The 25,784-nt window shown below is 39.1% G+C and overlaps 2 protein-coding genes across 2 annotated transcripts in view; both read right to left on the bottom strand.

The window, feature by feature from the left end:
• Nucleotides 1-25,784, bottom strand: part of NEBL (nebulette) — a 390,871-nt gene that overhangs the window by 338,255 nt on the left and 26,832 nt on the right. The gene's annotated exons all lie outside the window — the stretch shown is intronic.
• Nucleotides 1,467-25,784, bottom strand: LOC101020596 (putative uncharacterized protein C10orf113). The gene is given in 4 exon segments (XM_003903449.5): nt 1,467-3,669; nt 23,504-23,604; nt 23,606-24,291; nt 24,690-25,784. Coding segments are annotated over 3 exon segments (471 nt in total). The 5' UTR covers nt 23,675-24,291; nt 24,690-25,784; the 3' UTR covers nt 1,467-3,368.

The following is a 25,784-nucleotide window of genomic DNA, read 5'->3' as shown; positions in this document are numbered from 1 at the left end:
TGCTTTGCATATTTGGGCTCATTTCATTAAAAATCTCTCTATTCTCTTGATCTACTAACAATCCAGAATAAGTGGCCATGGTGAGTGATAAATATAAAGACATACAGATATGCAGAAATAGTCAATGATTTTGAGCCTGGGTGATTAAAAGGGTACTATAAAAGGCAGAAAGGAAATGAGACTTAATCTGGTTGGGAGAGACAGTTTGGGTTTGGAGATCTGAAGTTTAGGATGATGCAAAAATGCTCAGTGTATGGGTAGGAAATCCAGAAGAGATATCTATTTGAGTCACCAGTAGAGATAGCAGTTGAAAATATGACAGATCAATTTCCTAAGGAAAAGGGAAATGAGAGAAAGAACATCAGCAAAGACATCCACTTATACCCCCTTCAAGTATTCCCTCCTTGTATATGTCTTTATTTCCTAATTTTCCTCCAGTGAATACTCTCATCTTCCTAATAAGTTCTGTAGGATCAAGAATCAGGGGTCTCACATATTTTATCATAGGCTGCTGGGGTCATAGAAGATACTCAATAAAATCATTTTGGCTGGTTCTAATAACAAGCCAGAAATTGTTTTGAAATATCTCATATCAGTGGGATTTTATCAATGCTTAGCACTTTCCCTGAACAATGAAGACTGCCTTCTACAGGTGGCCTGGAGAGTCACATATACTATCCCTTTGAGGTCGACACCAAAGGATGTCTTTATATTAAATCCATGCAACTCTTAAAAATCCAGCAAGGTGCCAAGATTCTCACTGTTCTAGATCTTACTCTGTACAAAGTCAAAGGTAAATCTGTGCTTTTTGTCATTTTCGGACACTCCAGTGTATTTGTAAATACAAGTAGTTGTGATTTCATAATTTTCTTTCAATTTTGGCAAATAGACTAAAATAATTAAACTAGCAACAATATAATTTGAGGATAATTGCTACTTCATATCTGTACAGAGAACTGCATATTCTTAAAGTTCTTTATCATCAACTTTATTCATACACTGAAGATATTAGTAAAAAGCTCACTAAGTCTTTTATGTCACAAGAGCCCTGAGCTCAAGTCATCCTGGCCTTCCATAAATTTCCACCACTTAGTCCTTATTTTTTAATTTACCAATGTTATTTCCCATGCCTGGAACTCTTCTTCTCCCCACCCTGCTCCCCTCTATCCAAATTATCCAAATTCTTCCTTCTCCTTCATATTGGTATCTTCGACTTCATTCAATCTATAGTTCCCCTTCTCTGAATTCTGATGATCATATATATCATCAGAATACATGTATATATATAATCTCCAACCAATATATTCATAAAATCTTCAACATATATAATTATATATAATATAAATATACATAATCGCCAATTGGTTGTATATGTATATGTATATCTCCAACCAATCTAACATTTAAGTTTAAGTTTTCTTGTGTTATTTAGGAAATATTTCATGCAAGTTCTTTTTTAATTTTTCTCTCCTAGAATGTACCAGTAAGTTATTTGAAGCCAATCCTCACCTGAGATATATGTGTGTGTTCACTGGCACCAATCTATGACATTTTATGCATACAGAAGGCAGACAATATTTGTAAATCACTGAAATACTTCTTGACATTTGTAGAATTTCATATAATTCCTTATCTACTTGGCCATTGAGAAATGCTTTTAAATCATAATATTGCATACTAGACCAACATAAATTCATTGTACTCATAACCCAATCCTTCAGGGAAGGTCCTATTTTGATTAAAAATGAAGGAGTAGGAGGAGGTAAAGCTTTTAGTATATTGATAGAACTGTTACTAATATTGCATTACTGTCCTTTATAATTTAAGGCAACATCACTAACAAAGATTAGGGAAAAGATCAATAAGTTATGAGTTATTAATGCAGGAATGAAAAGAAGTCCAATACCAAAGACACTGAAGCTAATAATATCTTCTCCTCCACTTGCTGACCCATTATAATCAGGCCTGGGCCTTTTTTCCCTAGTAGAGGTGATAAATGTTTACAGAGTGGCAGTTTCTCCCTGAGCTGTCAAAAGACCCTAATGTAATGAAACCAACCACTTCAGGCGCATTAAGGTCGCTCTTTAACAAGTTAGGCAGAACCCACCACCCAACCACATCAGGATTCAAAGTTTCAAAGAGGATGGGGAATGTAGAGTTTGGAAAAGAGCAGTAAAAATGATCAGAAATAAATAGTCCAAAAGAAATAAAAACAAGGCCGAGTACAATGGGTCATATCTGGAATCTCAGCACTTTGGGATGCTGAGGTGGGAGGAATGCTTGAAGGCTAGCAGTTTGAGACCAATCTGGACAACATAACAAGACCCTATTGCTACCAAAATATACGTTTTAAAAATTGGCCAGGCATGGTGCCATGCACCTGTAGTCCCGGCTACTCAGCAGACTGAGGCAGGAGGATGTTTGAGCCCAGGAGTTTGAGGCTGCAGCGAGCTATGATCACAGGACTGTACTCCAGCCTGTGAAGCAGAGCAAGACCACATCTCTAAGAAAGAAATAGAAACAGCACCGTCTGCATCAGTCTCCACTGAAGTGCAGTGTTGAGGGGTGGTGGGGCAAGGCAGCACAAAGACAGATCATGAAGGAAACATCTCAAAAGCCGTAAGGAACAGTCCTGTGGTGGCAAAGAAGAGACAGAATTGCTGAAAGCAATGCTGACATCTCTAATTCTTATGATGAATGGAATTCCAGAATCTCTAGAGGCTCACAGGCACATACATACACACACATGCACCATGCATACACACACACCATGCATACACACACACACACACACACAGCCACTGTGCACATGCATTAGGTTGAAGCTATATTTGCTCATCACCAAGGGTTCCCACCACATTGAAATGAAACCAGCAGCTCCTTTTCACATCATAAGACTCCTATGAGAGGGATGGTTCATGTTTAAAAGTCTTACAAACAACTGTTTTAAATTGGGGGTTGGGGAGAAGAAATGGTAAGTTGCAGAGGGGACTGCTTAATGAACTGGGCTATTTAAGGCTTCCCTTGAAATCTAGCATCATTCTTGCCTTTTTCCTGCTAAATAAAGCCTCAAAGTAAGAGGAATGCAAAGATTGAAGAAGTAGAAACCATCACTGTAGAAAAACAAAGGTGGATCTGGCAAATGCAATGAATTTAGAGGGAATGTAAGTTTTGTTTCCCAGCCATCAAAAATAGTTTGATGGATTTGTGCCAAAATGAGACATAAAAGCACACTCCTTCCTCCCTGCACCCTACAGAGCTGCCTTTGATGTCACATGTGCTCCACAGGGCACGGATGGAAACAGAACTCAGGCTCATTTAAAATTTTATTGTATATGGTTTGGTATAAGACAGTGTCCTTTAGACATTTACAAAAAAGTCATTTTCAGCACCTTCTTAGATACATTGAACTTTTCTTTTATGCCCTGGAATTTAAATCCATGCTTCCCTTTGGTTATACCTTCTGGTCCCAGAGACAGCCTTGGGGACTTGGCCCAGTTGCCTGGATCTGGTTCAGGAGCTGCCTGGATGGACGGCTTGTAGAGACTGAAGCTGACTCTCCGCAGCCACCTGGCAAGCGTTGGCCAGCTTTGCAGCCTTCTGGTCTCCCCAGCCAGCTCCCTGGGAGGCCTCAGGCCCTTCTCGGCTCTCCGTTCTGCCTTACCAGGCCTATGGGATGAAGTACAGCTGTCCATTCTTTATGCCTAGTACCCGCCATAGAAGGGAAAAAAAATACCACATTTGGAATAATAACAACTACATTGCTGGTTATGTTTCAAAATCAATCCATCTTCAAAATCAGGGACTTCTTTTGTAAGCCTCATTACAGCCTTAAGTATAGAAATGTTTATATTGTTTGCTTTGTTTGGTTTTTTACCTAGATACTGAGCTTAGAGTGTGGACTCCTGTCAAGCCAGTGTCACATAACTAGGAGCTAAAAGATCAGAAAGAGAGAGAAACAAAAGCATTCTATATTTTCAAATGCATTAATTCACCCAGTGTGTGGACTCTAAAGAGGGAAAAAATAGAAATAGATTTTCAGCATAAGAAATTTAGTCATGGAATATTAGCATATACCATCTTTTTTCTGGAAGGGAAGCTACAACTAAAAGAAATCATGAAGACCAACTAACCCAATTGTTTAAAGAGGAGGAAACTGCTGCCCAGAAGTTAATGGCTCAGATTAAGAGTGTCAAAGAGACACACAAGTCAAACAGAAGAAGTCTCCACTGGCCAAAGATGGGGCAATATGAATATCAAAAGGAATTACTGCAACTGATTCAAATATACTCAAACGCATCCACGGGTTTATAATGAGTTGATAAGATGTTCCTCCCACTCCTTTCCCTCTTCCCCAAAAGGTAGAGAACAACTCCCTGGTTCCCACCAAGGCAGGATGCCAGGACCCCAATTCATTATTCAGAAAATGGATCAGTAACAGAAAAGAATGACGAATGGATCTTGCTTTTTCTTTTCAAACTATATTTCAGAATACCAAATAAGTAAGGATAAAAAATTGATCCATATTAAAGAATTCCAACTAATAAATGCAGAAAGAATGATGGAATTCTCTCTAGAAGTCTATTGCAAAAACCATTACTTAGAGTAATGTTGGTTGATGAGGAACCTTATAAATGATGGACCAGGTATACAGCTAAGTCTTCTGACCAATCTTAACTCACTGAAGCTGGGACAAACAGATACTATGTCTCTCCCAATGAGATGCACTAGAAAGTACATAGCACCAACTATAAAGTGATCTTGCCTAGAAAAAAAAAAGAAGAAAAGAAAATTTGAGCCCTAATATTATCAGGCCTGTTGATCTATGAGTTTATATGAAATATGGGGATAGAGGCACAAGTTAAATGATACTACAAGGAAGCAATCAGCCCAACCCAGAATGTGGAACATGCTATAAGGCAAAAACCTGATGTCTCCAACAAATAAAGGGAATTAAAAGGGGGAAAGGAGTGGAAGGGGACTATTATAAATTTAAAAATATTTAAGAGACAAAGCTGCTAATTCAATAAATGTACTTCATTTGGCTCATAACTTGAGCAACTACTAAAACAAAACAAAACAAAAGACTTTGCAATTTGCAATTGAAAGAGATATCCAATAAAATGTGAATATGAACTGTGTTAAAAGGAATTAAGAAATTATTGTTAATATTTTGCAATATTTATGTTATAGGTATTTATACATACAACTAAATACTTGTTAGGAATGCATACTAAAATATTTTGGCATCTATATTTTTGTAAAAAGGAAGTTAATGACTCGGTTGGGACTAGAATCTGCTCTTATGGTACCCAGCACACACTGATTTAATTATAACCAAATTCAAAGGAAACACAAATAGTAAATTTTTTTAATTCTTAAAAAAGAGCAACACCAACCGTCATTTGTGTTCTCTCTTCCCTGCATTAGTAAGACACCATGTACGTTTGAAGACCATAGACATTTTCTTCCTCTTGAAACAACAAAAACATATAAATAGGATTACATAATAATCTTATAGATTACATTAGTTACAGTGGAGTTTTGTGCATTGGGTGAGTTAATCTCAATGTAAATAAGAAAAGTCTCCCTAGACAAAAAATCTCTCACACACACACACCAAGAGCGTTTCAAATTCTCATGTACACTTTACACATGTGATATGGAAGGAATGATACACTGAGCCACATAACTTTGATTACTGTATCAGATTAAATTTAGTCTAAAGAGATAACACACAGGACAACTAAGAATCCGCAAACATACAGAGCTGAAAAATCCACAGTAAGGGTCCTCAATTACTAAAGATATAAAAGAAATGGGTGTCTGGAAAAGCAAGTTCAGAATGGAGAGGGCGAGAGAACAAAAGCAAAAAAAGGAAGAACGAGAGAACAAAAGCAAAAAAAGGAAGAACAAGAGAACATAATCAACACCTCTTCCAAATCTTAACTCTCAACTTATCCCATAATTGTTAAAACACTTTTTTTAAAAGTGTGACACAAGTGAAAACATACTCAAAGCGTAAAAACATAACATTGAAAAAAAAAAAAAACAGAAAAGATGGTCCTCAAACTCGCTCTTCTCTCACTTGAATCTCCACCTTCAATGAACAGCATGAAAGAAGGACATACAGGGTTTTAAGCTGTCAGTGGTCTAAGAGCTGAATATCATATAAGCCACATGCATATTAAGTAGAAACAACAAAGTTTCAGAAACAATGACAGGTGTGCAACTTTCAGTGTGTGGTTCCACATGTAAGCAGTTTGGAAGCTGCCACTCTAGAATTCTGTACTCTGCTAAGTTATCCTTCAGAAGTGAAGGAGAAATAGCAACTTTCTCAGACAAACAAAAATTGAAAGAATTTGTTGCCAATACACCTGCCTTGGAAGAAATGTTAAAAGAAGCTCTTCAAAGAGAGAAAATGATGAAGGTCAGGAACTTGGATCTACATAAATTAAGAAAGTACATTAAAAAAAGGTGTAAGTAGAGGTAAAATTTAAATTTCTTTAACTTTTTTCTTTTCTTTTCTTATTTTTTTTAAGAAATGGGGTCTTGCATATTGCCCAGGCTCTGGCATCAAACTCCTGGGCTCAAGTCATCCTACCACATTAGCCTCTTGAGTAGCTAGGACTACAGGTATGTGCCACCATGCCTGGCTTCTTATTCTTAATTGACCTTACAGAAGTTTGTTCAAAATAATAATAAAAACAATGTATTCAGTTACATATTCTTATATACAGATATTTTATGTATGTATATATGTGTATATAGGTATCTATGTTACACACTCATATATGCTTTTGTATAAGTGAAATGGATGACAAAAAGGAATGAGAGGGAGGAATTAGAAGAATTAGAATTACTTTATTATGAGGTACTTATACTACCCATGAAGTAGCATATTGCTATTTGAAAGAGGACTTGGATTACCTGTATATTGCAAACCTCAGGGCAACTACTAAAAAAGAAAACTTTAAAAAACAGTATAACAGAGATGCTAAGAAAGGAGAGAAAATAGAATCATATAAAATCCTCAATTAAAACCATAAAAATTAGAAAGAGTGTAACACAGAGAAACGAAAGAACAAGGGCAAAAAATTTAAAATAGTAATAAATATGGCAGATACTAACCCAATTATATCAATAATCACTTTGAACATCAGTGATCTAAATGCACCAACTGAAAGACAGAAATTTTCAGAATGGATCAAAAAAATATGACCTAATTGTATTTTGTCTACAAGAAACCCATTTTAAATACAAAGTCATATATAATTTTAAAGTAAATGAATGGGGAAAAAGATATCATGATAACACTAACCAAAGGAAAGCAGGAGTAGCTATGTTAATTTCAAAACAGGGTAGACTTCAAAACAGGGAAAGTCATCTGGGACAAAGAAAGCCATTACATAATAATAAAGGGGTCAATTCTCTAAGATAATATAACAATCTTTAACATGTATGCATCTAACAACAGAGCATCACATTACACAAAGCAAAAACTGATAAAATTGCAAGTAGAAACAGATGAGTTTACTCTTACAATTGGAAATTCCAACACCCCTCTATCAGTACCGGACAGATCCAGCAGGCAGAAAATCAGTAAGGACATAGTTGAATTCAACACTAGCATCAATCAACAGCATATCATTGACATGTATAGACTACTTTACCCAACAACAGCAGAATACATACTCTTTTCAAACCTACATGAAACATTCACCAAGACAGACCACATTAAACACACCTTAACAAATTTAAAAGAATAGAAATCATACAATGTCCTCTCTCAGATCACAATGAAATTAAACTAGAAGTCAATAACAAAAAGATAAGAAAATCCTGAAATATATGGAGAATTAAATAACACACTTCTAAATAACACATGGTTCAAAGACTGAATCTGAAGATAAATTATAAAATATTTTGAACTGAATGAAAATGAAAATACAACTTGTCAAAAATTGTGGGATGCCACAAAATCAGTGATCTGAAGGAAATTTATAACATTGAATGCACGTATTTTAAAAGAAAAAAGATTGAAAATTAATAATCTAACTTTCCACTTTAGGAAACTGGAAAAAGAAGAGCCAATTAAATACAAAGTAAGCAGAAAAAAAGAAATAATAAAAACTAGAGTAGAAAACAATAAAATTGAAAAGTGGGGACTCCATAGAGAAAAAAGAAGTCAATGAAACCAAAAACTGGTCCTTTGAAAAGATTAATAAAATCAATAAGCCTCTAGCCAGGCTAAGAAAAAGAGAGGACACAGATTACTAACATCATAAATGAAAGAGGGGCCATCACTACAGATGCCATAGATATTAAAAGGATAATAAAAGAATACTATGAACAACCCTATGCTCACACATTTATTAACCAATTTGAAATGGACCAATTCTTTGCAAGACACAATCTGCCAAAACTCACACAAGAGGAAATAGACAATCTGAAGAGGCCCATATCTGTTCAAGAAATTGGATCAATCATTAACAATCTTTGAAAACCGAAAGCACAAAGCCTAGATTAGTTCACTAGTGAAGTCTACCAGACATTTAAGGAAGAAATTATACCAGTTCTCTACAATCTCTTTCAGAGAATAAAAGCAGAGGGAATGCTTCCTAACTCATTCTTATGACACCCTCATTGCCCTAATGTCAAAACCAGACCGAAATAATGACCATGTTGTATCCTCCACAGCTGAGTCTCGGTGGGCCTGTACTCTGCTCACTGTGATAATTTTCTCTGTACAAATAAATAAATAAACAAACAGAAGTAACAAAACCAAAGCAAAAAACAACCCAGCTGGAGAAAAGCGCAGGACAGCAGAAAACCAATAAAAGCAATGTGGAAAGAGACAACATTTCCATATGTTACTGTTTTGGAATCCATGTAGAACCTCTGGTGTGTGTGACAGGTCATGACATGGAACACTGCTTCAAGATTGAAACAGAAACAGCATCTTTTTTCTCCCCACTGAACTAGTTATTTCCTCCAACCACAAAGTTTGGGAAAAGGAATAAGAAGAAAAAAATAAGAAAATGAAGTTCGTTTGGCAAGGAGCTGGGTCCCAGTGCCCTTGGGTGCCCAAAGTGAAATTGGTAAAAATTTCCTGCTGTTGTATTTTTTGAATGGTCAATGCTAACTTTGCTTCCTACTTTCTGCAAAAGGGCAGATATAGCTTTCTTTTTTATTTTTGTATATGTACGCATATATTTACATTGACATGTAATCGCAATGCCATAAAATTTATCTTCTTAAAATGTATAATTCAGTTTTAGTATATTCTCAAAGTTATGCAGTAATAACCATTATATAAATCTAGAACGTTTTCATCACCCCAAAAAGAAACTCAGTACTCATTAGCAATCACTCCCCATTATCCCTATTCCCCAAGAACCTCTGGTAACTGCTAATCTACTTTCTGTTTCTATGGATTTGCCTGTCCTGCACATTTCATATAAATGGAATCATATCGTATGTGGCCTTTAGTGCCTGATTTATCTAGCTTAATGTTTTCAGGATTCATCATGTTATATTAACAGTATGATGAGTGCTTCACTCCTTTTCAGGGGTGAATGGTGTTCCATTATGTCGATGTACCACACTGTGTTTATCTACTCACCAATTAGTGGACATTTGGGTTGTATCCACTTTTTAGCTGTTATGCATAATGCTTCTATGAACATTCATGTACAAAGTTTTGTATGGACATATGTTTTCAATTCTCTTGGATATATACCAAGAAGTAGAATTACTGGATCATATGGTAATTCTTCATTTAAATTTTGAAGAAATGCTAGGCTATTTTCTAAAGTAGCTGCACCATTTTACATTCCCACCTGCAATGTATGAGGGTTCCAATTTCTCCACATTCTCACCAACATCTGTTATTGTCCACCTTTTTCACAATATCCATTCTAGGATGTATGAAGTGTCTCATTGTGGTTTTGATTTGCATTTCCCTTAAGAGTAATGATACCAGGCCTTCTTTTATGTGTTTATTGACCATGCATCTTCTTGGGAGAAATGTCTATTCAAATCGGTTGCCTATTTTTAATTGGGTTACTTGTCTTTTAATAATTGAGTTGTAACCATTCTTTATATATTCTGGGTACTAGTTCTTTATCAGAAGAATGATCTGCAAATATTTTCTTACATTCTAGGAGTAGTCTTTACACTTTCTTGAGAGTGTCCTTGAAGGACAGGTGTTTTTAAATATTGATGAAGTCTAATTTGTATTTTCTTTTGTTGCGTGTGTTTTTTGGCATTACATATAAAACCACTGCCTAATCCAAAGTCATAAAGATTTACTCTGTTTTCTTCTAAAAGTGTTATACTTTTAGCTTTCACATTTAAGTCCTTAGCCCATTTTGAGTTAATTTTGTATGTGTGTGAGGTGGGAGTCCAATTTTATTCTTTTACCCGCTTTCTTTTTGTGACACTTTCAGTTTGATTTTTGAAGCTACAGCCCTCACACCATTTACCTCAGTAGAAGTCATGGTTTCAAGGTAAGAAAAGCAGATGATGTTTTTAACCTAATGAAATTACTGGTTAAATCACAAAAGGGAAAAAGTACTGTGTCTTGGGAGGCCAGGCTCAGTGGAGGGGGCTCTTCACTGTGGGTGAAATGTGATCTGTTACAATTTCTCTATGATCCCCAATCATTGGGGAGCAGTACACAAGGGCGGATGAAAAGCAAGTCCCAAAGCCAGATTCCATCTTAATTCTACAGGCTGTGTGCCTTTGAGTCAAGTTATTCTTTTTTCTGTGTATCAGATCCTCCCCATCTTAAAATAAGAAGAGAAAACATAGGGAATCTGCATAGAGTTAGAAGGATTATGTGAATGAATATAGGCAAAGCACTCACAACAGCATATGGCACATTGTGAACACTCAGTACCTACTAGCTGTTATTATCAGGAAAGATCCCATCATATTAATCCTAAGGGAATAGGTTCCAAGGAAACCTATGTCTCAACATAATAGCAGAGTAGCGTTTGGTTGGGTGATGTGGCTGTCATGATGACATCACTGATTCTCCCAGGTGGCTGCCTCAAATCTGAGAACCTTAAGGAGCTTGGGGACCACTTGATGCTGATGGTCATCTTTGTCCTGTGTATGAGTCAATCTCTGTTTTGTTTTCCACAGACCTACACATTTACCAAAGGCAAATTCTAAAAAGGTCTGGGCACAGTGGCTTATGCCTGTAATCTCAGCACTTTGGGAGGCTGAGGCAGGTGGATCACCGGAAGTCAGGAGTTCAAGGTCAGCCTGCCCACATGATGAAATCTCATCTCTACTAAAAATATAAAAATTAGCCAAGCATGGCGGCACGTGCCTGTAGTCCCAGCTACTCAGAAGGCTGAGGCAGGAGAATCACTTGAACCCGGGAGATGGAGGTTGCAACGAGCCGAGCTCATGTCATTGCACTCCAGAGCCTGGGCAACAGAGCGAGGCTCCATCTCAAAAAAAAAAAAAAAAATCTAAGCAGGTGTCAAATTTTCCATCCTGCAAGAAAATAAGACTTCAGTTGAATTAAGTCATGTCCTACTCTCCTAGACTCAAAGCTGCTTTATATGTATTCTTATCTTCTATAGTATTTTTGTTTCCAGGTCATTTAGCAACAGTGTTAAAAACCCCTTTGTAATGCTAAAGACAGAGGGCAGGATTAAGTCTTAGTCTCATTTGTTTTCAGAATTTTCTGCATATGTTTCCTAAATTTTAGAAGACACTATTCCATCCATGTAAACCCACATTATAAGCAACTTTAAGTCTTCTTCCAAGGACTACCTTTTACACAGTCGATCCCAAATTATCCAGATTTGGACAAGTTTCCATTCAAAAGTGATGTCCATCCAGTTAGAAAGCTTCTAGAACATTTTCCTTCCTACTCTCACCACTGTCCCATCAATTAGTGTGTGTTTAGCAATTGCAAATTACTTTTAGTATTAGCATATGCACAATATAATTAGATGGGGAAACCTTCTGGGATTAAATTATGTCTTGGGTGATTACTGAGTTCTGACAAACATCAGGATTCATTCATCCATAGGAACATTGCTCTCTTTTCACCTGGAAGGTATGCTACTCTACAATGCTGCCGTGCTTAAAATAGTTTTCAGAATTTCTCTTATGAATTCCTCTCAAAATCTGTTTGTGGTCTGTGTACACACATCACACACAGTTAATATTTTATACCTTTTTTAAAAACTAGAAATTGGATTATTCAGCTTGATTATTCACCCACTCCACCCTCCATCAAGGGCAACATTTGTCCAGGTTCCAGTACACTCTTTCATTTCCTCTGGACACCTCTTGTGAGTCATTTTAGTTCAAACAGAGCTTTCTCTGTAACAGGCCCTATTTCATCCCAGAGCTCAAGCTGAGAGGAAAACAGCCTGAACTCCACCTTGGGGACATTCCTCATTCAAGAAAACACATTTTCCTCTTCCAAACTGAATTCAATAAGAATATACTACAATCTCTCTAGGCTAATAGTAAAGCCACCGGGTGGGGTGAGGCCACAGGGCCAATGCCAACAGGACAGCCCGTCCTCCCTTAACTCTTTTGTGTGGTACTTCCCCATTCGTATCCTCCAAAGGGCTGTTTGAAGATCTAATTTCTCTAGTCTCAGTGAACTCACATCCTAGTTACAGCCTCAGTGGAGATTAAAAAAAAAAAAAATCTGGCAATGATTCTTGACATGATAATATTTGACAAAAAGGAAGCACTGAGGAATTACTTCTCAGGCCAGGTGAGGCTACCAACAATCAGCCTCCTGCAACCACAGGAAACAAGTCAAAGAAACTAAACTGAAAAGAGCTTTTCTGCTAAAGAAAAAAGAAACAGCTCCTATGGGTGCACCAAATATACTCAGTGAGTGATTCCCCTGACCTGAGACATCATGGCACAGTCTTTCTGTAGCGGAGTAGAATAGGTGAGGGGTCTACACCACATGGGCTTCTGCCCAAGGAGGGGACTCACCATCCCAGTGTGTCCGGGACTGTCCCGGCCTCAGCACTGAAGGTCCTGTTTTCAGCAGTCACCCTACTTTTCTTGGCTCCCTGCAGCTGGAAACCCAGCTCTTCCTCCTCAAACCCGGCCAGGATGAGAGATGGAGCCAGAAATTAGCTAAGAGGCAAGGAAGAAAAAGGCAGCCTATCCCTGAGGCAGAACTTTCTGGGCCTTGAAAAGCTTTGCCTGGATTGATTAAACACATTTCTCAAAGGCAGGAAGTCCTTCTTCAATTTAAACACCTTGAGCTGTTCAACCAGGGAGTCCCCAACCTCACAGAAGCCACAGGATCACATTCGGGGTTGGGTGTAGACTCGCCTACCAGCCCAGTGGAAGACACTCTAACTCAAACTTTCCACAAGTTTGGTCCTCAAGGCATCTGCATTAAGATCACCCAGTGAGACTGGTACAATCCAAGTTCCTTGGTCCACTCCACACTTGCTGGATCCAATTCTCTAGTAATACATTTCCAAAATCTCCATTTTTAAGAAAGCCCCAAATACGACTAGTGACTGTTGAAATCCAAGGACTGCTCTCCTTACTACTTTTTTGTTGTAGTTTAAACACAGGGTTTCACTCTCTTGCCCGGCCTGGAGTGCAGTGGCAACATCACAGCTCACTGCAGCCTCAAACTTCTGGATTCAAGCAATCCTCTCAGCCTCCCAAAGTGCTGAGATAACAGGCATGGGCCACCATGCCCAGCCCTTATTACTTCTTATTTCAAACCTTCACCCTCATCACCCACCACCAAGAATCCTCAGAGTCAGCAAAAGCAGGAGAGAGGTGAACTTGTCCTTGGATCTTCCCCACCGCTCCTTCTGTATCCCTGTCCTATTTCAGCCTTCCAAGTTCCCTCTCACCTTCCTCTTTACTTTCTACCCTACAGCTGGACAAAGGTCGCCAAAGCCTACCCTACTGTAAATGGTCTCCATGTTCCAAAACCACCTCCACTTTCTCCTTCCCGAACAGCAAATCTTTTATTCACGCAGTACATTGCAGTCTGCTGTTAGGAAAGCAATCTGGGTAAATTAATTCATATCTAGAGCAAAACGACTGATATAACTTCTTACTCGTCTCTGGACGGAGGAGTTGCTTATTGCCCCCAATGAGTCATGGATTGGTAGAATTAATGGACATCTAGAGACAATATTTTTGGAGTTGATAGGTTCTTCTTTAAATCAGTGCTTTCTGGTGACTTCCCTGACTGGCATAACATTTTCTTAATTTGGCAAGGAAAAATCCCACTAAGTTAGTTGTTAGAAAATTCCTTATGCCATTTGTCTACAGGAAGTGATTAAAGCATGATCTTTGATCTTAAGTAGATATAGGTCTTAGTCCTGACTCTTTCACTTACTGGCCATGTGACTCTGGGCAATTAATTTAACCTTTTACTTGTGAAAGTGGAGATAATTATAACATTTATCTCAAAGGGTTGTTAAAATCCAAAGAAATAAATTTTTTCAAAGTATCTGGCATCTGGTACTTAATAGTAATTGTCATTATAAGAGTCCGTATATAACAAATATCCATCCAAACAACTGCTGCACTCAGTTAGCCATAGCTATTCTTGCATGGTTAGTCTTCCTTGTTAACTGTTCATATAGCCTTGGTATTTATTTATAACTCTGAAAAACTGAGAAAATATCAGTCAGGACCAATCTGGCTTTGCCCTGGGCAAGAAGAAATCTGTAGAATTATTCCAGTTTGCTCCTGCTTGGTGTCTAAGAACACCATGGCTACTGCTGCCCCATTAGGTTTTCTGTCTTTAAAATCCACTCAAGGTCATGGTCACTGAGGTTACTACCTCCTTGGCCACTCCTGATAGGTGGCACAACCTAAGCTAAGTGAAACTGGAAGTGAGCCAGGTATGCCTGTAATCCCAGCACTTTGGGAGGCTGAAGCAGAAGGATTGCTTCAGGCCAGGAGTTTGAGACCAGCCTGGGCAACATAGCGAGACATCTCTGCCATCTCTACAAAAAAAAAAAAAAAAAAAAAAAAAAACTAAACCAGCTGAGCATTATGGTGTGTGCTTGTGATCTCAGCTTCTAGGGAGGCAGAGGTAGAAGGATCACTTGAGCCCGGGAGACTGGGAGGTTGAAGCTGCAGTGAGCTATGATCACACCACTGCACTCCAGCCTGGGTGACAGAGCAAGACCCTGAAAAAAAGAAAGGAAAGAGAAGGGAAGGGAAGGGAAAGGAAGAAAGAAAGGAAGGAACTGGAAGTGGAGAGGAGCCCAGCATGCTGCGGATGGTGGGTGTTGCGATTTCCAGTGGTCAGTGGTCAGCTCCTCCTTGCCAAGTCCTCCTCCTAGAGGGTAATGATGTCTATAACCCTAAAGAACAAGGTAGGAGGGAGCATGAATCTGGCTTCCAAAAACAGTAGAAACCAAAACAGTCTTATATTATTGGGACAGCGGACAGCACTGTCCCAACTCACCGTAAACACTGCAAAATGTGTGCGTGTTCCGCTGGAAATGTCCAAGATCAAGGAGAAACAGATGCATCCAAGGAATGGCCTCTAAGGTGGAGAGGAATGATGGCTTATGGATTCCCACCAAGCTCAACACAAAGAAGCCAAGAAGGTACAACTGAGGGGCTCTCCCAGGAGACAGACAGAAGAAATCTTTATAATAAATGGACTGTCCGCTATGCCTCTACCGTGATATAAGGTAGAAGAAATATATAATGAATATAGGCAATGTACAGCTATTAGAGAAACCAAAAGAGGGGTCAGGGCTCAATAAAATGTCATTGGGAGAGGTGAGGCAGACCAGAATCAATGGATGAGGACAGAAACACAACAAAAACGGGAAGTGTGAATAATAAACATTATAAAAAACTATACTCCAGGTGCTATGTTATGTGTTCCAAAATCAGCCTAATCCTCATGACAACCTTGCAAGGTTACCCACAGGAGGCTCCGAGAGGTTTGGTAACTTGCCCAGAGTCACACAGCTAAAAAACTGCAAAACTGCAATTTCAACCCAAGTGCAGCTGATTCCAAAACATGTACTTTTAGTAACGACACCAAACTAAACTATTTAAAAAAAAATTAATGGACAGAATATCTGCCAAGAAAATGGAGAGTGATTACTATTATTCCAGACACTCTAAGTAAGCAAAATTAATTAAATTACCAAAAGTAAATAGCACATCGTAATAAATAATGGCCACTATCCATGACTTCATGATGTTCTTATACGTGATCTATTCCTACTTTGATTGTATTTGTTCATTTGTAATTTAGCTCTCAAATCTGTTTGAAAGCAATTCAACAACAAAATTTAAAAGAGCACACTCAGTCATCTCTAGTTACAATATGTACACAGAGCTCTCAGATGTTAAGAGTCATGGCTGGTGTAGGAATTTTTTATAATCATGTTACATAGCACTAGTGGAACTTTCTGGGAATCTAAGTCAAGCTCTAAAACCTATAATTCAAAGTAACATGAAGAAATTAGAGAAGGGCATTTTCATTAGCATGAAGCTTTGGAGTTGTGGCCAAAGGTTTTGAAAGAAAATGTAAAATCCAATCAGACAGAATAAAATGACGACATAATGCTGCCAAGAGCTAAAGAAATGCAGAATGTAATCAAGCAGGAGGGGAAATCCTTTGCAATTTGGATGAGGATGCCCTGCGTCCACCCAAATCAGAGGAAAGGATATCAACCCAGGAGACCAAAGTTGAAAATCCATCACATCTGAAGGATGTGGACCGCTATCTGTTGTCATAGCAATTATATGAGGCTTAGTCTCATGTTGTCATAGAAATGATGAAATGAATTTATCTGTAGTTCAAAAAGAACGGGGACATATGGTTCCTCAACCCCAAATCTCTGCCAGATAAACAATTGTGTAAGAGGAACATATTAGCACATGTTGCACCTATTAGCGTGGTAACCTCAATCCAACTCCCATAATAGACCTGCTTTCCACAGTGCACATTTGTCTTGGCAACCTTGGGAAGGTATGGAATTAAATATAGAAATGCTGAAGCCATAGTATTAATAACTTTGTGTGAAGCTCATAATAATCTTCGTAAATTAGGGATTAAAGTGTATGGAATGTGGCCGGGTACCAGTGGCTCATGCCTGTAATCCCAGCACTTTGGGAGGCTGAGGCAAGCAGATTGCTTGAGGCCAGGAGTTCAAGACCAGCCTGGCCAACATATTGAAACCCTGTCTCTACTAAAAAAAAAAAATACAAAAATTAGTCAGGCCTGTAATCCCAGCTACTCTGGAGGCTGAGGCACGAGAATCACTTGAACCCAGGAGGTGGAGGCTGCAGTGAGCCAAGATCGCTCCACTACACTTCAGCATGGTCGACAGAGCAACACTCTGTCTCAAAAAAATATAAAATAATAATAATAAATAAGGTATATGGAATGTTTGAGAATCTGACATCTTTGAAAATGTGCCAGATTTGAAGTGATTTTAGATGTGATTGAGTAAGCAGTGAAAATATGAGTGTTTTCAAATAATATTAGAATTTCTGGAAGAATGAGGAATCTACCGTATTTATAAGTTTAATTTTTAATTTGCAAGAATTATTCAAGTACTTAGGAAAGTGTTTGCTAAGGTCTTCAGGTTTGCTTTATGAGGCATTTAAAGTGATTAAAAGAAAGATTAGATACATTTATTTACAAATACAATCTTAAATGTTAAGAAGATGTAATTAAGTTACAAACTGAATGGATTAATGGGAATTTAGTCTGTCCAGCCTGAGTTTATCAAGCATCATTTAAAGCAAACACCCATAAATGATTTGTTCTTATTTCATACTCTACTTGCTAGATTTATATATAGAATAACAAGACATTTATGGTAAAATAAAATCATACAATGAAAAAATATAGTTTTCAACTTGAATAAATCAATACTAATTAAAAACTAATATCCATTTAAAACTAATATAAATTACAATGAGAACACATGAACACAGGGAGGGGAACATCACACATGGGGCCTGTCGGGGGGTGGGGGGCAAAGGGAGGGAGAGCATTAGTACAAATATCTAATGCATGCGGGGCTTAAAACCTAGATGGTAGGTTGATAGGCGCAGCAAACCACCATGGCACATGTATACCTATGTAACAAACCTGCACGTTCTGCACATGTATCCCAGAATTTAAATTTTTTTTTAAAAATTAGTATCAATTTTAGTCCTATCAATAATGCAAACCCTGAATCTAATCATGAGGAGACATCAAATAAATGTAAAACAAGAGGCATTCAACAACAACAACAACAAAAAACCTGGTCTATGCTCTTCAAAAATCTCACTATATGAAAGAAAAGAAAGAAACGTCCCAGACTAAAGACACCAAAGGGACATGACAACACAATAAACTGCATGATCTTGGATTTTATTTTGCTAAAAGATGGCATTATTGTTTCATTTAGTAAAATCTGAACGAGGTCTGTAGATTGGATAATACGACAGTATCAATGTTAATTTCCCAGTTTTGAAAGTTATATGGTATTTATGTAAGGGAATGCCTTCGTTTTTAGGAAATACACAGTGCATTATTTAGAGGCAACGAGACATCTTATCTGCACTTACCTCAATGGTCTCAGGAGAAAAAAATTAGCATATAAAGAAAAAGGATAAAACAAATGTATCAAAATGTGACCATTTGGAGAATCTGGAAAAAAGTATACAAGAATTTTTCATGATATTCTTGCAACTTTTCTGTTTGTCTAGTATTACATCAAAATAAAAATTGAAAGAATGAAAAACTAATATTAAAGTAAAAGTGTTGTTGTTGTTTTCTTAACGCCACCCTTGAACATCAAAAATCACCCATGACAGAGAAACACAAAAAAAGATGGTTAAAAGCTGAAAAAGTAAATCTAAGAGACTAGAACAAGATTGAATAAAATGAATAAAAGTCAGAAAATCTCAGAGTGTGTTATCTGAAGTATGTTAATCTTTCCTCTACCTTGAACCCAAAATTGATGATATCTCTTTGGATGAAGCTCTGATACAAAGCATGTGAGATGTTCACAGCAAATACATGTCCCAAGGTTCTACCCGTAGGGTGCCTGAGATCCAGGATTAATCTGCCTCTCCACCTCCCACACCTTCAGCAGAACTCCTGTTCTAGAAAATCTTCCTCTTGACATAATACTATATACTTCTAGGTAGAAGACAGGCCCTGCCCCCGGTATCCAAACATCAACTCCAGCCTGGCCAGGATTAAAGGGTTTTGAATCACTCTCTGTAAAAGGACAAAAGACCTCATTCAGTGGTGAGACTTGTAGGAACAATAATTCTCTTAGCACTCTCCTTGGTAATATAACCCACTATTCCTAAGCATTCACTCTTGATGGTATTCCTAATACACAGACATCTGACTTAAAACATGCCAGCCTTTCTCAGAGACCATGACAATACAGACCAACCAAATAGCCTAGAAATATTTATGACTTCACCCTGGGTTGCACCAGGCCTGTCTACTAGCACAGCCTGAGTCACCTATGTACTGCAGCCACGCAGACTCCAGCTTGGCTTACTCTGACAGCACCATGGGACACCACTCCAGAAGTTCCAGATCGCCTTACCACTCAGTCCATGGCCCAACTACCCATTCGGGGTGTGTAAGAGAATACTCGGGCAAAATGAGCGAGCACAGGAGTCAACAGGCACCTGTGAAACAGACTAAAGCAGACAAGTTTTCCAACAGCGTCAGTTCTGAAAAATCAAAATGAGCATCTAAGGGAAATTGTGGGATCCTCTTCTGTATTTAAAATCATGGGGAAATGGTTTACTTTTAATATTTCAAATACTCCATGCCTGAAAACAGGAGATAGACTATATCAGGGGCCTCCAACCCCCAGGGTGGCAGACAGTATGGCGAGCATTACTGCTACTGCCTTCTGCCAGATCAGCGGTGGCATTAGAGTCTCACAGAAGCATGGCCCCTGCTATGAACTGCACATGCAAGGGATCCCAGTTGTGCTCCTTATGAGAATCTAACCAACGCCTGATGATCTGAGGTGAGACCATCCTCCTGCTCTCATCCTCAAACCATCCTCCTGCCCCAGAGTCCCAACATCTGTGGAAACCACAAAACCTGTCCCTGGTGCCAAAAAGGTTGGGGATGGCTGGACTGTATAACCTTGGGGTGGTTATACAGTGGTGAATTTGAGACGTGTGTGTGTGTGTGTGTGTGTGTGTGTGTGTGTGATTAAAGTATAGAAATACATAACAATTATTCTTTTATTAATTCAACAAGGGTCAACGAAGCACATGTTATATGCATAATGTGAATGTGGAAAAAGAGGGGTTTTCATACACATGTTCAAAGGGAGGTTAAAATTCAAATGTGAGGCCAGGCACAGTGGCTCACACCTGTAATCCCAGCTCTTTAGGAGGCTGAGGCGGGCAGATTACTTGAAGTCAGGGATTCGAGATCAGCCTGGCCAACATGGCGAAACCCTGTCTCTCCTAAAAACACAAAAATTAGCTGGGCATGATGGTGGGTGCCTGTAATCCTAGCTACTTGGGAGGCTGAGACAGGAGAATCGCTTGAACCCAGGAGGTGGAGGTTGCGGTGAGCTGAGATAGCACCATTGCACTCCAGCTGGGTGAAAAGAGCAAAACTCCATTTCAAAAAAAAAAAAATTCAAACGTGAAAAGAGCTTTATCAACTACTTAGCACAACAATTCAATGCAATAAGTACAAACAGTCTCATTTTCCAGGTAAGAAACCCTAAGGTAAGAGGAAGGAGAACATAGACAAATGTCAGAAAGATATAAAATGGCCCAATCAGAAGTCCTAAAACAGTTGAAGAGGTCCCCAAATTCTAGTCTTCGATCTGGAATAACTGAGTGCCTTGGCAAACCACCCCACTTCCCCAGATCTTAGATTCCGTACGTGTTCAATAAGTGACTTGACCCAGAGAGCTCTGAAGATTGCTTGCAGCGTTTACAGACAAATAAATACATCTAGACTTTCTATTCTAGGACTTAGCCCCATCAAAAAACATCACAAGCCAGATCAGGATAAGAAAAAAAAAATTCTTAAAATAAGACCATTCCAGAAAAACTTTATATCAAATTTACTGTTTTACACAGGAAAGGAGAATGATAATTATTCAATCAGAAAAAAGAAGTGATGATTATTCAAATAAGATACCACTGAAAACTCCAACAAGGAGAGGATTTTTGTTTCAAGTCTCTTGTGATTATTGAGAATAATCATGTTCTCTGGTCTCTGTAATGTGAGGCAACTACAGCACTGTTTGTGCCCTTGGAGGGCAGAAAGGTGGCACCGCCAAGGGGCTATCACTCTCCTCCTCCTTTGTCTTTGTAGCCACCTCCTCAGGAACAAAGACACAGTCATGGCCCTCAGGCCCTCAGGCCCTCAGTTACCTTCACTTTTTCCCAGGATTAGGTAACACCTGCAGATGGGGCTGGATGGCTGCTGGTACTAGAAGAAACCTGTGCTGGGCACCATTCCGCTTCCTTAACCCAGTGGCTTCCCTGGTACTGCACTCAATCATCCAAATTGCCCTGCAAGGTAACCCACCCTCCCTGGCCAGTTGAGCCTCCCAAATAACCCTCTCTTGCTCAAATAAAACTAAACTGGGGTCGGGCACTGTGGCTCACGCCTGTAATCCCAGCACTTTGGGAGGCTGAGGCGGGTGGATCACCCGAAGTCAGGAGTTCGAGACCAGCCACGCCAACCTGACAAAACCTCATCTGGACTAAAAATACAAAAATAAGCCAGGTGTGGTGGCATGTGCCTGTAATCACAGCTACTTGGGAGGCTGAGACAGGAGAATCACTTGAACCCGGGGAGTTGGAGGTTGCAATGAGCCGAGATCATGCCACTGCACTCCAGCCTGGGAGACAGAGTGAGACTCTGTCTCAAAAGAAAAAAAGAAAAGAAAAAAAGGCAGATTGGAATAGGAAGAGCCAGGTTCCAACCCAGGCCCCATCATATATGGCCAAGTGACTGTAACTAGCTATTCACTTCATATGTCTCTCATCTCCTCTGTAAAATAGTGGTTAACATGGGCTCTTTCCTCTCAATGAAAAAGTACATAAAATGAAATGAAAAAGTATTAAACATGTTCAAGTATATAAAAAGCCCCTTCAAATTAAAACAAAAAAGTATCTCCAAGCACACAAAAGGGGTAGATAAAAAGGCTATCCACAGAAGAAGTAAAAATGGCAAAAAATAAAATAAAATAAAAGATGCTTGTGGATAGAACAAGAAACCAAAAATAACACAACCATTAGATATTACTTTTCATCCAGCAAACTGGTAAAATTGGAAAATTAGATTCACAAGATAGGGAAAGATGGGGATTCTCTTACATGTTGTCTGGGACGGTAGGTTGCTATTGCCCTTTGGTGTGTTTGATAGTAGCCAACAAAACATGAAATATATAAGACTTCTGGCTTCGCAAAATCTCTTTCAGTACTCCCCTAGAGAAATATTCTCACATATGCCAAAGTTATATGTATAAACATGTTCAATGCAGCACTATTTGTTTAAATGTCCATAAATCGGGGAATGGTTAAATAAATGATGAAACACCTACATTATAGGATATTAAAATGCCATTAAAAAGAATTAAATAGATCTATTGATTTGTTCTGACATGAACTATATTATGAAACTAGAATAGTGCCTGACACTTAGGAACCACTTGGTAAATATCTGTTGAATAAGTGGATATGTATACACCTTTACATAGCACTTTACATAATCTGTCTCCTCTCGTTCTTATGCCAACCCTACCATATAAGCCAAGTGGCTGTTATTGTGCACTCTGTAAGGATGAGGAAATTAAAGTCCAAGGAGGTATGGCCTGCCAAACATCCCAAACGTATGGAACCAAACCAGAACCAGATCTACCAGTCAGTACTCTTTGGTGGCTGACGTCCATTCTGCCTGCAACAAGGCTAACCTGCAGATAATCCCTGTAGGGAAATGCCAAGGGTTCCGGCAGCTGGAGAGTGACTCAGTAATTGCTTGCTGATTTGGACTGACTGAATCTTCTTTTACCAGCAAAGCCCTCCATTAGGTGAGGCTCGGCTCTCTGGACCGCAGCTCGGGCCCATTGGGCATCTAACAACAGGTCTGAAAGGAGGTCATTCAACAACAGGTCGCCATGGAAACCCTAACCCCCTCCTCGCCCCTGGAACAAAATGGAGTGGGAAGGCAAAGAGGAGCATTTGTTAAGCGCCCGCTATGAGCCAGGCACCATGAATAGGGAAAAATTCATCTGAGTCTTCCTTTACAAATCTCCAAAAGAAAAAGAAACTGCATTGTTACACAAAGTACAGAACAGGCCTGCATCGCTGCTTAATCTAGGTCAGTGATAACTGCAAAGGAAGTTTATTTCATGCAGAGGGTACTCTGTTCACCCCTCTTATAGCTGCACGTGTCAGGCAGCATCATTTACATCACCACGTGACCCTGTCTTAGCACAGCCAAGCAGTATAAACCTGCCTCCAATATAGACTCTACCTGTTCATGTCTGGAATGTACATTTCAGCCACACAAGAAAAAAATGACTGGCTGATTAGTAAAACACAAACACTCTCTTTCATATAAGCTAGAAGACAGACAGCCAATATCTTCAGAAATTTCAGGTGCCATGCTTTCCATAGAGTAGATTCTTCTTTCACTTGTAGCCATCCTACTCCTCCTGCATTATCAGAAAATGGTGAAAATGGTGCTGTGTTTGGGCATTGTTACCTTGGAACTTTCATCTTAATTACAGAAGCTCTTAGCAACCGTTGCTTAGTAACAAACACATTTGAAATAGATTTGTTGACTGATTATGAGATGCTCTGAAAAGACTGTAGAGTGAAATTCACTGATGGAAAAGAATTGCAATGCCCTGGTAAAGTAAAAATATTTTTTTAAGTACAAAAGTATTCACAAACTTGGGCTATGAGCAGGTCCCAAAGATATTACTGAACTTCTGGAATAGTTTCATAATATTTTATGCTGCTTTATGGTTGGTCTATTATTTTCAGAATCAATTCAGACACAGTTGTCTGACTGAACAGCTACCGAAGCTCTGGGAGATAGGCCTCAGGGTTTTAGGCAATGCAGGATTCTGCACAGAAAATCAATGCTTTCTTGATTTCCATGGGTCCACAAGGTCCTCCCTGCCATAATGCCTCTTCCCACTCAAGATTTCCGAAGTGCCTGAGACTTCTAGTGACTCTTCAAGTCAGAAGCAAAAAGCAAGGGAAGCTTTGCCTCCATCTTTCTAGTAATATTTCTTCAGCACCTGTTAATAAAATCTGTGATAAAAAGTAGAAATGGAGATGCATTTAGGACTACATCCACACACAGCTTCCCCAAAGCAAAACCCCAACCCCACACGCACTCCCCTCACTGAGCCTGGGACCTCCTCCTGCCTCCCGACAAGGTCTCATTGTCCGTTTGCCGTTTTCACCTCAGAAACTAGGGACCTTCGCCCAGTTTCTCAGAAGAAGGGGTCCTCATTGGCAAAGAAAGTCCTTCCCCTCCCTTGTATCTTTCTGGAATTCTTCTCTGACCCTGTTTCTCCTCTGGTCTCTTTTCTTGCCTTTTTTTTTTTCTTTTCTTTGGACAAAATTCTCAAGGGAGGAGCCTCCCTTCACTGGCTTTCCCTTCTCACTTCCCACTCAGTCCTCAACCCACTGCAGGCTAACTTTACCTCGTGATTTCCTCTTTCAGTCACCATTGCTGTGGATTCTAGAAAGACTTCAATGAAGAGTAGTGTAAGTTTCCTCAGTCTTCTCTACTCCATAAGTCCTGTCTTCCCGGGGAGTCCTTGATATTTACCACAGTTCAAGCCTACATCCCTGAGTAAGAAGAATCCGCCTCCACGGAAGGAACAAGAGAACATCCACCAAGCAGGCACCTGTCCAGAACATTCTATCTGGTTGCCCAGAGCAACTCAAGCTCCTCACAGTCTGCTTCACCCGTTTACCTTAGCTACCCGGCCCCTTCAGCATTTAGACTTGAGGCTGCAGGCAGGAATCTTTGTACTGGCCTTCCTGTCGCCAACCAAATTCAATTCACTCACAGGTTCCTTCATGAAACAAATATTTATCAATCACAGATATTTATCACCATGCCAGGCGTTGTTTTTAGGCAGTGATGATACAATAATGTCCAGAAAAAATAACGGAACTCTTCTTTATCTCTTGGAGTTCACAGGATAAAGAATTACTCAAATAAATATAAAATGAGTGCTAAGAAGAACTACACAAGGTTAGAAGAGTTTACAGTAGAGAGAACTAGCCAGACCAGAAAAGGCATCCCCGTTGACAGTTGAGGCCTAAAGGACAAAAAGGCATCAACAAGACAAAGGTATGTGGTGGGAGAAAGTTCCAGAAAGGGAATAACACATGCAAATGTCCCAGCTTCTTCTCAAATGATTTATCCAGTATACCCCTGTGATATTATGAAACATGTACATTAGTTTCCATCCACAGTTCATGGCTCATCACTCCCAGGACCCTTGTTATTTCCTAAGTGACTGAAACAGTAAGTATTTCTTCTGTTAAATTATGTGGACTTTGGTCCGTGGTTCCCAAAGCAGCTTTGGAACAGCATCAGAGTGATGAAGGTGAAAGATAGTCCTGTGTTAGAATGTTGGGGCTCTTTAGGCCTCAGAAAACAGAATCTCTCAGGCAGAGCTTTATCCTGCCCTCCTTTTTTGTTGTTGTGGTGGTGGTTTTGTTTTTGTTTTTGTTTTTTAGACACAGTCTCGCTCTGTCGCCAGGCTGGAGTGCAGTGGAGTGAT

This window comes from Papio anubis, chromosome 11 (genome assembly GCF_008728515.1).
Source record: "Papio anubis isolate 15944 chromosome 11, Panubis1.0, whole genome shotgun sequence".
NCBI classification, from domain to species: Eukaryota; Metazoa; Chordata; class Mammalia; order Primates; family Cercopithecidae; genus Papio; species Papio anubis.
Note: the sequence above shows the minus strand (reverse complement) of the source record. Positions and strands in the feature narration are given on the sequence as shown.